Source organism: Chiloscyllium plagiosum, chromosome 4 (assembly GCF_004010195.1).
Source record: "Chiloscyllium plagiosum isolate BGI_BamShark_2017 chromosome 4, ASM401019v2, whole genome shotgun sequence".
NCBI lineage: Eukaryota > Metazoa > Chordata > Chondrichthyes > Orectolobiformes > Hemiscylliidae > Chiloscyllium > Chiloscyllium plagiosum.
The window spans coordinates 130,165,028-130,180,616 of NC_057713.1; the positions used below are offsets into that span (position 1 = coordinate 130,165,028).

The 15,589-nt window shown below is 40.5% G+C and overlaps 1 protein-coding gene across 4 annotated transcripts in view; it reads right to left on the reverse strand.

The window, feature by feature from the left end:
• Window positions 1–15,589, reverse strand: part of sulf1 (sulfatase 1) — a 308,830-nt gene that overhangs the window by 105,132 nt on the left and 188,109 nt on the right. For all 4 annotated transcript variants that reach the window (XM_043689229.1, XM_043689233.1, XM_043689232.1 and 1 more), the window contains exon 5: window positions 5,150–5,389. In XM_043689229.1, coding sequence (XP_043545164.1) covers window positions 5,150–5,389 — 240 coding nt within the window. The remainder of the gene's footprint in view (window positions 1–5,149; window positions 5,390–15,589) is intronic.

The window sequence follows — 15,589 nt, forward strand, 5'->3', positions numbered from 1 at the left end:
CCACCAATCTTCGTGTCATCTGCAAACTTGCTGATCATACCAACAGTGCCCTCTTCTAGATCATTTATGTATATTACAAACAACAGTGGCCCCAATACTGACCCCTGTGGAACACCACTGATCACCTTTCTCCATTTCGAGAAACTCCCTTCAACTACTAGTCTCTATCTCCTGTTGCTCAACTAGTTCTTTATCCACCCAGCTAGAACACCCTGCACACCATGTGACTTCACTTTCTCCATTAGTCTACAATGGGGAACCTTATCAAATTTCCTAAATTCACCTAGTTAAATCACCGAGATTTCAGCTAGACCCACTGCTTGGGAATCCAACAATTCAGTGCCTTTTATCTGAAAATCTTATTAAAGCAGGATGTCAGAAAGGCAGTTTGAGCAGTCCTCATGAAGAAATGAAAAGGTGGTGGAAATAGGCAAATTTTGTGGTGGGCAGATGAGGCAGTGAACCTCAAATCTGTAGGTCTTGCCATCGAAGGTCGTGGGTAATGGAAAAGAGGGAACATATTCCTTGAGGGACTCTAAAGATGATTGTGTTCTCACTCATGCACATTGGTGAAGATTCAACTGGACATCCAGAAGAGGCACTCAAAGAGGATGAAAAGGTTGGTCATTGAAAGGCTGCAGATTAAGGAAGGCTGGTTAAAAAAATATATAGACGACAATGACAAGGAATATTGCTTATGTGTTTTATTTAGAAACTTTTCAGGTTGGAAACCTAATTGGAGGGATTGAGGTCTGAGTGCTGAAAAAGATTTTTAGACTTAGGGTGCAACTGAATGCCCACTTCAAAGCCTAATCCTGCTGCCACTATTTTCAACTAGAGACAGGTGAAGGACACGCCAAATGGGAAGTGTGGAAAGCAAACACGGACAGGATTGCTGCATTTTCCATGAATAGCTATCTCATTCAAAGGCATTCAGTGCCTGGTTGAGGTCCCCAGCCATGGAAGGAAGGGGCCCAGGAGCAATTACCCGCCTAGCCCTGTTCAGGGCACCAGTGACGAGGCCAGCATTTGTTGCCATCGCTAATTGTTCTTGCAAAGATGGTAAAGAACCACCTTCGTGACTGTTGCGATATGTGGAGGGTACATGCTCCCACCGTACTGTTAGGAAGAGAGTTCTAGGTTTTTGATCCAGTGACAGTGAAGGAACTGTTTTATAGTTCCAAGTCAGAATGCAACTACAGTGAGCAACACTGTTAAGAAATGTGTTTGTACTATGGACTGAAAAAACCTGCAAACAGCAGGAAACACAGAAGAAGAAATGAAAAAAAATGCAACCCAAAACTCTGAAATTCAAAGGAATTGCAGTATCTTGTTTACATGTTTCATTTAGCATTCTTACTATAGTGGCTAGGTGAAGGATGAGGTCATGATCCCATATATCTGCTACCCTTCTCTTTCTAGGTAGTAGGGGTTTGGAAGAGGTATGGCCGAGGGGTTTGGAAGATGCTGTCTGAGAAGCCTTGGTGCACCTTGTAGATGTTACAGGCAAAGGTGAGGACTGCAGATGTTGGAGATTAGAGTCAAGAGTGTGGTGCTGGAAAAGTAGGTCAGACAGCATCCGAGGAGCAGGAAAATCAACGTTTCGGGCAAAAGCCCTTCATCAGGAGTCAGATTATGTCAGATCAGGAGTCAGACACACTACTGCCTTGTAGATGTTACACACTACTGTCACTGTGCATTGGTGGTGGAGGGAGTAGATATTATATGTGGTGGACAGAGAACTAAATTATTTACATACAAACGATGAGATTGGTGTCCACATGGAGATACAGGATAGAAAGTAACAGAGACGAGAACAGCTGCAGAGAATGCAAGAGAAACTCAGCAAGTCAAGCTTCCTTTGTGTAGAGAGAAACATGGTTATGTTTTGAATCTGGTGTGATTCATCTTTAGAAGTTTCTCTTCTTTGGAACAGTTCTGAAGGAGAATTATACCTGACTTGAACCAATAACTCAGTTATTCTGTTTCTCCCCAGTTGCTGCCAGACCTGCTGAGTTTCTCCAGCGTTCTCTGAATTTGCTTCAGATTTCCAGCATCAACAGAATTTTGTTTTAATATGATGGCAACCATGGTGTCTGGATGCAAGTAAATCTAGGGTATTGGAAAGGGAAGGAATCATGGAATCTCAAGATGAGGTGGAGAGGAACAAAGGGTGTATTAAGAACTTTTACTTCCTTTGCTTTCCACAAAACTGTTTTCAAAGGGGACTTTGAACATCTGCCCATGCCAACCACATGATGGTGTGGACAGGATAATATTTGTGCCAATTGGTTTCATAGTAAGTTCAATTGCCCGTTAGTTATTTATTTTAAAAAGGTGGATAAACGAGTGGGACTAGCCACTTGTAATTTTTTCTATGACCCCTCCCCTCTTCTCATCCCCCTGCAGAAAACACACCCTGCAGGAGACTGTTTAAATCCAGCCTACTAATTCTAAAGGGAACTTTATGGCATTCCTAACAATTCCGATGGCCTTGGTTAACGTGAGTGTTTGGAATATTACATGGAGCTCTTTCTTTCTTTTTTCAGAGGGTCCCCATCAGGTTTTGATGAATCTTACTTACTTTAACACGAATAATCCTTTACAATGAAGTTTCTTTGTGTGTTGTCAAGTTAATTTATTTGGACTGCCCCTCACAGATCTCCAACTGTGCTAGCGCACGCTAAATGAGCTCTAACCAGACTGCAGTATGCTAATTGCTTCACTTCTATTGTTCTCTGGTAAATGTTCCCTTGGTATAAATCCCAAAGTTCTATTAACTTTACAGTTAATACCACCAATATTACTTTTTTGTGCCAACCCCTGTAATGCTGCAATACCGAAATCTGGGTGGTGTATAATGGGTGCATCGTGCTGTTAAAAATTCATGGGAAAATGCTTCTGGTCTCTTTAATATCTTGAATTCTTTCTCAGATTAAAATTCATTACTTCATGTCAGTTTGTGCACCATTCAGCTTCAGCAAAAAAAAATTAAGCATGCTCTTTTAATTAATTCAAAAACCTTTTACATCAGCTAAATCCTAATTTCAAAGCAAAAATTATCGATAGGTTTCCCACCTTATAATCTTAAACACAAAGGGGGATACCTGGAGAATGTTCTTCACTGGGCTCCTATATGTCCAGTGCCGAAGAACCAATTTAGACTGAGGAGGGATCTTTTCTATAGGTCTGGGACTTTCTGGGATTACCTTCGGAATCCTACCATATGTGCTGCAGATAGGGGTTAGGGTGACAGTGATGGACAGGGTTAGTATCTACAGGCTCTGTTCTGGGTGTCATCAGACTTGGGCTGAATAGTATTGTTTGATCCAAGTCTGGGCGAGGATGGGAGCCAATGTTCTAGCTGTAAGTGCCTGCTGCTTAATCATGCGCGAATGTCTCTATTCTGCTGCTGTTGGCAGGTCCCCATCACAATATTTTTATAATATGTCCTTAATATTTAAAACAGGGTCATAGAGAGGCAAGATTCCATGTCAGAATTTCAATGTTGATGAGATTCAATAATTGCAGTCAAAATTCTATTAGGACACAGTGAGGTCTGCAGATGCTGGAGATCAGAGTTGAGAGTGTGTTGCAAAAACACAGCAGGTCAAGCAGCATCCGAGAAGCAGGAAAATCGACATTTCCGGCCCGAAATGTCGACTTTCATGCTCCTCGGATGCTGCCTGACCTGCTGTGCTTTTCCAGCAACACACTCTCAAGTCAAAATTCTATGTTTGTGAATATTATTTTCTCCCTCAGGAGTTAAAGGGCTCTTTTTTCCTGTAAATGTGTAACTGCATCCTAGCACAACTGTTCAGTATATCTTATCACAGTTTCTTGATATTTTCAATTAAAATCAGCGTGTGCTTTGATGTTGTCCTGGTTTTGAAGACTGAAGTGATATCTTATGGAGCACAAGACAGTTCAAAAACTAAGTAGCAATTTCCAAACGGGAGTCATGGTATTTTTTCATAAGTATGTTGATAAAAGCCTACCTTAAGGCATGAGGAGCTTTAGATTCACCTAATGAGTGATCTGAGATGTGAGGGCTAAAATGATCCAAAGTGGAAGAAGATTTGATAAGGTTCAATATTATATGAGGAACATAAAACAAGATAAGCTGCATTGTTCTACTTGGGGGTTGGAATCTAAAACATAGGAAAGTCTTGTTACATCTGGACATGGTGTTGGTAAGGCCACACTTGGGAGTACAGTGTACAGTTTGGGCCCCTTTATTTACAAAAGGACATATTGTTATTGGAGGCAATTCAAAAATGATTCACTGTACTGATTCCTATGATGAAGGGGGTGACTTGCAAAAACTGCTAAACAGGTTTGGCATTTATTCATTCGGCTTAGGGGTGGGGGGTGCGGGTTCCTATTAAAATGTACAAGATCCTGAAAGGGCCTGACAGGTTAGATGTTGATAGGATGTTTTTATGAGTGGGGGAATCTCAAACTCAGGTAAAAACAATGACTGCAGATGCTGGAAACCAGAGAGGTGCTGGAAAAGCACAGCAGTTCAGGCACCAGCTGAGGAGCAGTAAAATCGATGTTTCGGGCTGATGAAGGGCTTTTGCCCGAAACGTCGATTTTTACTGCTCCTCGGATGCTGCCTGAACTGCTGTGCTTTTCCAGCATCTCTCTAATTGAATTTCAAACTCAGGGAAGGAGTAGAGGAGCATTCATTTAAAACTGAGATGCAAAGGAATTTCTCCTCTCAGATTGTAGTGAATTCTGTACACTGAAGACTAGATGACTGAAAGCATTTAAAGACAAGGTTGATGGATTTTTTTTCAAATATTGAGGATTTAAGGCTATGAGGAGTTGGCATGATAAAGGAATTGAGGCCTGGGGCAGATCAGCAATGATCTAATAAAATCAAACCTGGTCACAATAAATATGCTACTTATATGACACTTCAATGCAACGTAAGTATGGATCTTTCCTCATGTTATCGTTCATAATCTTCCCCTTGATACCCACAACTTTAGAATAATTTTAAAATGTTGTTAAACATTATTTATTCTATTTCTTTACTTAATTAAATGGTGCACTCAACACGTTATCTGTTTTCGGCACTAAATATATGAAATAGCAGTAAGCAGATGCTGTTTGCTCGCAGAACACCAGTGAAATTACAGACCTGTTCGGTAGCCTGTGTTGTTTAGAAACACAGCAAAAGTACGTGTTTCATGCGTAGCCTGCCAGGAAGGTGAGGAACAGTTCTCGTTGTTTGTGTAAGTATTGTGATTGTGGACGTACTTTCCAGTCAGCATGGAAGATCGCGATGGACAGCACATTGGAGTGGTTACAAAGGCATTGGTGAAATGAGCACCACCTTGCTCCATGAGTCTTCTCGTTTTGTTCATCACCTGAAGGGAACCTGAAAATGTAACATCAGGAAAGAGAATCATAAAAACATCCAGTGCTTACAAATTGTCGAGCATCACCATTCAGTTGATTACTATATCTATTTGATTGTAAATACTAGAAAAATAAAACAATCCAAAGTAAGGACAAAATTAATATCAGAAATACTCAAAAATTTACCATTTGTAGAAAGGGAAATGGAGTTGACCTCTGATTAATGCACCTAACACTAGGGGCAATTTAGCCAATTCACCTGACCTGCACATCTTTGGACTGTGGGAGGAAACAGGAGCACCCGGAGGAAACTGGGAAAAATGGAATAGAAGTTAAGCAAGTAAAAGCAAAAAGGGTGAAAAAAAAGAAGAAAAAGGAAGTTAAATAAAAAACAAAGAAGTGCAGATGCTAGAAATCGGGAACACTGCTAGGAAAGCTCAGCGGGTCAGATCTGCCAGCTTTCTGTTTTTGGAAAAAGGCAGTTGCTGGCAGGAAAGACAGGAGACAGTAAATAACAAAAAGGTTGATCATGCAGGGCCAAAGACAATGACAATGGGACAACTAAAGAAACAAAACAATTTGTCTAAAGCAGGTGTGAATGATAGAATCAAAACCCAAAGAACTGCAGATGCTGCAAATCAGAGATAAAAACAGAAGTTGCTGGAAACGTTCTGGCAGCATCTGTGAAAAGAAATCGGAATTAACATTTCAGGTCCAGTAAGCCTTCTGAGCAATGGTCACCGGACCCGAAACATTAACTCTGATTTCTCTTGACAGATGCTACCAGACCTGCTGAGCTTTTCCAGCAATTTCAGTGAATGATAGAATGGTGACCAGCTGCCATTCAAAAGCAGGGGCGGCATGGTGGCACAGTGGTTAGCACTGCTGCCTCACAGCACCAGGGTCCCAGGTTCGATTCCAGCCTCGGGCGACTGTCTGTGTGGAGTTTGCACATTCTCCCGTGCCTGCGTGGGTTTCCTCCGGGTGCTCCTGTTTCCTCCCACAGTCCAAAGATGAGCAGGTCAGGTGAATTGGCCATGCTAAATTGCCCCTAGTGTTAGGTGCATTAATCAGAGGGAAATGGGTCTAGGTGGGTTACTCTTCGGGGGGTCGGTGTGGACTTGCTGGGTTGAATGGCCTGTTTCCACACTGTAGGGAATCTAATCTAATCTAAAATCAAGAGAAGAAAAAACAGAAACCTACAAAGAACAAAACAGGGGATTACGGTATGAAATTGTTGAACTCAATGACAAGCCTGGAAGGCTATAAAGAGTCCAATCAGAAGATAAAATGCTGTTCCTTGTGTTTAAGTTCAGCCTCATGAGAATACTGTAAGAGGTTGAGGAATTAATGTGAGGGCAAGGTGGAAAATTTATTCAGCTCATTCAAATGTACTGTGTTTGCAAACACAATTCCTCATTCCAGAACAGTCAGATGTATCCTCTGTTCCTTAGCATTACAACAGCCTCTTGATCACAATGCCAAATTACAAACCATAACTAAACAAAGTCTTGCTGGAGGAGGGTTGCTGACCTTCGAGTGTAGGAGGTTGGAGATGACCTTGTGGGCCCATCTTTGCACGTGGTGCGGCACTCTGGGCTAGGCAAAAGCAAGAGTGTTTGCAGTGTTGGGAAGATAAATGCTGTCATCCTCAGAGGGGACAGCACCTTTGTTTCCATACAGCCACTGACACTCCACTAGGTCTTTCAAGATTTCGAACAGTATGCTGAAAGTCAGATTGCTAAAACTGCTCTCCTGCATGCCCTCTGAAAACTGGCAATAGCAGCCATGATGGCATGCGGCAGCAGGCTGATGCTGCATGAGATTCTGCTGAGCTTGCATATAGCCATCAGGCAGCCTCTGTTTGTGTGGCCCCGGAGGCTGAAGTATTGGCCATGTGGCTCAGTCCATAAGCACAGGAATGGAGTTTCTTATTATTCATTCACGGGATCTGGGCATCGCTGGTTAGGCCAGCATTTATTGTCCATCCTAACTGCCCAGACAGAACATAGAACATGGAGCAAGTTTGGTGCTAGACGTCCTCATTCCTCCTCTCAGTGACCATAGGCTTTTTGGCAGGAGGCCCATTTCCCACCAGTGAATAAATAAGGAGAAAAGGCAGCCAATGATCCAAGAATCTCTGTGTGCAGAGATACACTCATATTGTTCTGTATGCCAAGTGAGCAAAGATCTCAGCTGAATCCTTTGTAGCATAACCCATTATGATCCATCTTGTGGTGATCTCTTTGGGCACTTTGCTCTCCTAGCTCTGACCACTGGTTAGTTGTACTCAATATTTCCCTCCCCTCTAAAGCAACTGAGCTGGTAGGTGCAAATGTGGGAATAGGTAACTGTATTTCTTCCTCATCACTAAATTCTTGATGTATCACTGTTTGCTATTCCCTCACTGCCTGGCCAAGTTACAGTTCTTGGAGAACAGCAGGTTTGTGTTGAGGGTCTTGTTTCAACCTTGTGCCACTTCTAAATCAGAATGGAGCATACAAACACAATTAAGCATTGATAGTTTCAACATGTGCGGCCATTGAACTTCTAGGATCATAGATCACACCCAGATCCTTGGGGTTATATTAACTGCAATATTTACCTGCTGCCATTGCTTTTTCAGGGTTTGGCTGGAGGATTTTAAGGTCCTCTGTGCAAAGAGGGTCTCTCTCCTCTTGTCCATTTCCTACACCAGCTAATGTGCATCGGAAAGCCTTGAAGCACACTCTCTGTTGTGCCGTACCATTTCTCAGTGTCCTTCTCACTCAGATATACTTCCCCAGGGGCTGATGGTACATATCCAACCAATATGCACTTTCTCTTTAAGTACTGCAGGCTGCCTGGTTAGAGTAGTTTTAAATGGTGTTAGCCTCTTATAATTTTGTACCCTGTTTCTAGGTGTGCAGCCACTCTATATTATGCACAGTGTGGGTGCACATCAAGATTGTAGTGATGAGCAGGAAACTCAAAGTTTGTTTGTTGAATGAATCGGAAGGAACTACTGTGGGTTAATTCCACATTGTAATCCCTGGGCTCACTTTCAAACCTTATCAAATTTCACAGTACATCTTTTTCACCAAGTGGAGAGATAAATATTAGTCAGGATGCCAGGAAGAACACTCATGCATATTTTTTGTTCCAGCAACTGATACCAGTGATCTCTTCTGTCTCAAATTCATCCTATAAAGCAGCAACAAATATTATGCATCGTTTAATGTAAAACTCACTTTTGGTAACTTTTTTTACACAATGCAAGTTTGTGTTTTATAGTTAGTTGTTCTCTTGTTGGGAAAGATCCTGTCCCAAGATGTCTACGATTTCCCCAGAAATAGCAAACGTAGAAAATTGTTGGTCAGATATGCGATCCTACTGACAGAAAGTAACCCCTTTGAATTTAGATTCATTGTAAAACATGAGCTTGTAACCTTGGCCAATTCGTTGTGTGTGGCATTTCTTTATGAATAACAAACAGTCACTCTGGGAATCTTTACTTTAACATAATAAGAAAGAATGATGTGAAAAGTAAACCAAGTCTTTTCAGAGTTACCCATGGTTCTGTGTAAATCTGAAAGACATTCAGGCTGCAGGAGCAAATTCAGCCTGTTTTACCATCTGCACAGGCAGACAGTCCAAACTAATCGCAAAGGCAATTTATTCATTTTTTTCCCAGGCTACTCAAACCTTTTGCAGGCTATTATTTGTGACTATAGGCCCGTTTACACTGAGAAGGGTCTACCAGCATGAAAGCTCTATTAAGACTCTGCAGAAAATGCTTCCATCTATAAATGTCTTTTGAATTGCTAATTCTGGTATAAACACATATAAAAAGCACATTTGCTTAGAGTAGTCAGAAAGTAGCTTTGAAGCATAGCAAATAATTACTTGCAGTAAAACGGTTTTGCACGTCCCACAAATCCGAACTTTAAGTACAATGGCTCAGGGTAGTGCTCCTTTACCTCCTATATTGATGCCTAATATGCGTGCAGTGATTATAAGGCAAAGAATGATCCAAAGATAGGATAGTTGAATAATTCAAAGCAGGCAAATTGAAATAAAGTATACAAATATGGCAAAAAGAACACCACATGCAATTCCAGTTATAAACTATGTTGCTAGCAAACAACAAAATAAGGAACCAAAAAACAAGATTTCCAGTTTTCAAGAGTAATCATTATTTATTTAGTCCCTTTGGACTTGGGTATATTTTTGATGGTTTACGCTTAGAGTTCTGCTCTCTGTTTGACGATGAGCTCCATGGCATAAAACTAGAAATTTGATATCAAATAAATGTTCATGAAAAACATAACTAAGAAAAAACTAACCAAAATCCATCAGATTTATATTGAGTATATCCTCTTTCTTGAGATCTACACAATCTACATGCAGGTCTACAAAAACATTCACAGTTTTGTTCTAGACTTGATGACTTCTTTAACGTGGCTGGAGATAGTGAAGACTGCAGTTGCTGGAAATTCAGAGTCAATAAAATGTGAGCTGGAAAAAGCACAGACGGTCAAGCAGCATCAGAGGAGCAGGAAGGTCAAGCAGGATGTTTCAGGCAGAACCTTTCATCAGTAATCACTTTGCTACCTGGTTTGGTTTAGACTTCAAAATCATCAAAGGTGTTGCAGTAGTCTTGGTGACGCACTTGTCAGTAGCTTGTGCCAAATCATTTCCAATGCCAAAAGGTCTGTTTCCACAGTGATCCATTAATCAAATAATTGTCCATGGAATCTTGTGATATCAAATACCAGAGCAAGTATCTCATGCTCCATGTTTGAGTAATTGGATTGCACTTGCAATAGTTAAGGATTGCGGTAGACGTTTGAAGCCCAATGCATGTAGTTTACCATCTTTCATAAAGCACACTTCAAGCTCGTTTCAAGATGTGCAGCCTTGAAGGCCTCCTTAATTGGGCTACATGAATGTAGAATGCATATCTCTTCTGACATTGCCTTTTTAATTGATTCGAACGCATTCAAGGTCCTCCTGCCATACATGTAGGTCATTCTTCTTTAATAGCTTGCTGAATTAGCAAAGTTGGGTATGAATGTCATAGAGAGGTTGAAGAATCCATCTCTGCAAGGCTTCTGTGTTTTGTGGGATAGTTACATTATACACCTTCATTACAGAATGGATCTTGAAACTCATATAAATAAAGCTGACAAGACTAATCTGACTACATTCACATGGCATTTCTTTCTGACAAGTTGCTGCCATTGCAATAAATTTGAGTCACACCCTCTTTGATTTTTTCCATCACCACAACCATATTTGCATTACATATACATCCAGGAACATTTTCTTTAATTCCATCCATTTGCTGCTGGAACAGATCCTGACTGTTGGATGAACCAAAAGGTTATCACTGGAAGTAGTTACGGCATCCCTGAATTAGTTTTCTCTTCAGATCCTCTACCAGTTGAGCCAACCAATAGCCATGTTTAGTGTACAAACTGGAGAAAATCTTTGCTCCTGTGAAGTTGGAATTCAGTTCCCCTGGTGTGGAATCTCATGTGAGCAATGCTTTAGAGCAAGATTTAGATGTCTTGGGTCTAAGCATTCTGGAATTGTTCCATCTTTCAGCACGTGTGATAGAAATGCAACCAGTCAGAACACCGATACACACAATGGAAGTTGCAGGTTTGAAAGATGCTTATGGGGAGCCATTCACAAATTGTTGTATTGAATTCGATAAATGGTATGTATAAGTGGGCTTCATTGCTCTGAGTTGGTTCGAGCTTCTTGAGTGTGAACAAAGTAGCTTTCATTTTTGCGAGTGACAAGTATTCCTTTACCACAGGAGGAATTTCTTCTCTAAGAGGGTAGTGAATCTATGGAATTCTTTACTGCAGAGGACTGTGGAAGCTGGGTCTTAAAGTATATTCAAAGCTGAAATAGATAGATTTAGGGATTCAAGGATTTTAAGGATTATCAGACTAGCCATGTTCTCAATGAATGGCAGAGCTGACTCAAGGAGCTGAATGGGTTTATTTCTGCTCCTACGTCTCAAGATCTGTGGTCTCATACTCTTCACTCTGTTGGACAGATTTTGGGGAATCAGAAAGCATGTTGCTCATCACAAAATATCCAAACTGCTCTTAAAGCTGAAATATTTATATGGCTGGGCCAGTTATATCTCTGTGCAATGATGATTCCCCAGGATATTGACAGAGGGAAATTTAATCACAGCAAAGAGGAAATGATTAAAATATTTCTGATTCAATTTGGTAATTGCCTGGCATTTGTAAAGCTTAATATTACTTGTCACTATTGTCAAGACTGAATGTTGTCAAAGGCTTGCCCGCTTACTGGCACTGAATGATCTGAAGAGTGGCAAATAATACGCAACATTGTGCAATGGTGAGAAGGTTATCGATGAAGCAGGAGGAGATGGTTGACCTAGGACAGTACCCTAAGAAACTCCTGTAACAATATCCTGCGGTTGAAATGACTGACTTCCAACAATTACAACCATTTCCTTTGTGCTAGATAAGACTCCAACTAGTGGAAAGTTTTCCCCTGATTCCCATTCACATCCACTTTACTGGGGCTCAGTCACATGTTGCCTGGTGCCAGCCAGCTTAGCTAGGGACATAACAAGTTCTGGAACATAAATCTTCAGTACTGCTGGAATGTTACCAGAACACACAGCCTGGGCTGTACTCAGTGCCTGCAGTCATTTCTTCCATTGGCTAGACCAGTATTTGTTACACATCCCTTGCCCTTGGGAAAGTAGTGGTGAATTGCCTTCTTGAACCACTGCAGTCCATGTCAGTACGTATATCAACAATGTTGTTAGGGAGAAAGTTCCAGGATTTTGATCCAGTGCCAGTGAGGAAACACTGGCATAGATCCAAGACAAGATAGTACAGATCTGGGAAAGGAACTTGCAGTGATGATGTTCTGAGCATTTGCTGCCCTTGTCTTTCCAAAAGGTAGAGGTTATTGGTTTGGAATACCTGTCAGCAAAACTTTCATTGTTTGTTATTGTGCATCCTGTAGATGGGAAAGGAAGAAAATAACTGAGAAAAAAAAAAGGTATTTCCTGAGTCAGATGGACTTTTATTGTAATGTTATTTAACAATGGTGGGGAAGGCCAATTGTCTGCACATAAGAACGGAGAGAGTGAAAATGAGGAGTTAAAGGGATAGATTTTGATGAAAGTATTAGAAGGTAGGTTCAAATGGTGCAAAGAGAAAATACTAAAATCATTTAATAATGGGGCTTAGCCTCAGCAGTATTTTATTCCGACAGCTTTTTTGGTCCATCTGTTTTTAAGCAAAACCAAACTGTCAGAGACTGGGTGTAGAATAGGAGGAATAATTAACACCCATGTAAAAAGCAGCCTCGGTGGGGTAACTAACCTCTCAACAATTTTCCATTTATGTCTGCCACCTTGACCAATACTGAAAATAAATTTATTTTGGTATTAATGGTTCAGAAATAAGCTGAAGAGCCACAGACTTCTCCTTGATGCAATTTACTCATCAGGAGTAAACTCAGTAAACCCTGCACTGCTCCTGATGAGAAAATTGCATCAAGGAGAAGTCTGTTGCTGTTCAGCTTATTTCTGAATCATTAATACCAAAATAAATTTATTTTCAGTATAGGTCAAGGTGGCAGACATAAATGGAAAATTGTTGAGAGGTTAGTTACCCCACAAAGGCTGCTTTTCACATGGGTGCTAATTATTCCTCCTATTCTACACTCAGTCTCTGATAGTTTGGTTTTGCTTAAAAACAGATGGACCAAAAAAGCTGTCGGAATAAAATGACTATAATACAAATGATCAGCAATATATCCAGCTCCTGTACCAAGCATACTTGAATAACCACACAGCTGCAGCCATCCCTTCTGACTTAGTACCCAGTGGTATTTTCACCTTTGCTAAAGAATCTAACCTTTCTGTTGAATGCGTTAGTGAGGAATAAACTATGTATGTAAGCAGATCAAATGTTTTCGGCATGCACAACTGAATTGTTGGGGCTGCTGTTGGAAAATCTGCTGATGTAGACACAAAAAGCACAAGCACAGATCTACAGACTAAGAAAACAGTCTGTATACTCTGTTGGAGCACAAAGAGAGGAGAAGATGTTACAGTAGCTATTTGCCCAAAATTGGACTTTCAGACATATATATGGATGTCAGGTACCGCAAGAAAAATGACTTATAAAGTCCGGTAAAACATTGTTTATAAATTGTGCAAGTTCTCAGCAACTACGCAAGAGTAGAAAGGATTTGTATGCGTGAGCTAAACAAAAACAGGAAATTCTGGCAACTCCCAAAAGGTTAAACTGGAGAGTGGTCATTTGCCTTCGGTCGTTGCAGATGCTGACTGACATACAATGGATTCTCAGCCTTTTTTTGTTTATGTTTCAACAAATTTATGTGTAAAAGGAACATTCAAATGCCATTTCCAAGAAGTGGCAATTCTTGTGACCACATTATATCACTTGTATTAAAATATTTACAATGTGGTTTGGCATCTCCACCTTAGTTTATGTTAAAATAGAACAAAAAATAAAATATTATTGCCAGATGTTACTGGTAATGAAGTATGTAATTGTGAGCAATTATATTGTCTCATTCTCCTTTACTATGTAACCCGACAAATTGACTTTCAAGATAATGTGCAAGAGACTGGCTTTTGGTTCTCCACTCTTAAATTATGACAAGACGTTTTTAAAATAAATTTGCTACAATACCGAACAACATCCTGAGAACAGTATGGTGATAGCTTAAGTTTCAAGATTCATTAAAAAGTATTATTCTACCCATTGCTCTGGAGCCTTTGACCTTTACATAAACCAAGGCTCGATCAGCAAAGGAAGCAAAAGTTCCACGTTCCACAAAGTGATGCACTGCTTCTGAAAGAAAGTGTGATTTTACTGTGTTCAGTTATGTGAGGTATTCAGCTGGAGAGCTACCGCTTAGATTTTAGGATTCCTGCTGTTTCATCAAGAATGGGGAGTCACATATACTGTGTGCATATGATAGATTGCAGAACCCATTCATCATCCTTTTTAAAACTCATTTAAGGGACATGGATGTCACTGCTGGGCCAGCATTTATGACACATCCTTAATTGCCCGGATGGCAATTTGGATCATTCATTCGATAGGAGTCACATGTACAAGTAAGGATGGCAGTTACCTTCCTTAAAGGGAATTGGTGAACCAGATAGGGGTTTTAATGACAATGGTTTTGTGGCTATCATTAGATTCTCAGTTCCAGATTTTTATTGAATTCAAATCCCACCATCTGCCCCATTAGGATTCAAACCCAGGTCTCTGGTTTACGAGTGTAGTGACAATACCAATAGGCTATTACCTCCCCCAAGGGATGGAAACTACTAGTGCCTTGAATTCAAGCAGCTTCTGCAGTGGGTTTGGTCATTTCTGTTTGAGTCATTGAGGCTGAAAGCATGGAAGCAGCCCCATTGGCCCAAGTTATTTTGGCAAATCCTTCTGTCCTACAGCTCAAAGAACTAAACTCTGCACAGACCAACTCCTGACTGTAAGGTGCACCGTCCATCAAGATGTTCATGTGCACATACCTTCAACTCGAAGAATACTTGCCTGCATGTGCAATGAGATCAAAGTCATTCACTATGTGAGGGGAATATATCAGTCTCTGAGGTTAGCACACGCTGTTCCTTCACTATGTAAGGTGAAGATTAGAATCTTCAGGATGGAGATTCAGCAAGAACAAAGATCAGCAATGTTGCTCATGAAAACATTCACGGTATATTAAACAAAAGACAATGTTTTGACATCACACCCCATGGAATATCAATAATAAGACAGTAAATGGATTGACAGAGGCCTGTGTGCAAAAGTACACCAAGAAAAGTCGATGAGATAAAGAGCCAATCTGTATGATAATGCATAATATATCTTTACCCACACTGCTGTCTTCTTGTTTAATACCTCAAATTATTTAAAAAGCTTGGATATAATTGTTAGCCTGTTCATGTTTTCAAATGTTATTTTCAATGTATTTATTGGTAGTCTTGGTGTCAATGATATTGCAGTTATCCAAAAAGGGCCCAGAACCTAGTTTGACAACTTCCACTGCATTCTGGGAAAAATAAGCACTGGAACTAGGAAAAGTATTCCAAGCAGAGTAAGCCCGGCTTCATGAAAGGGGAATAATGGGGAATGAGGGGAATTGATTTATTACTGCAGTTTAAGGAAGTTTCAACAAGAGTGGG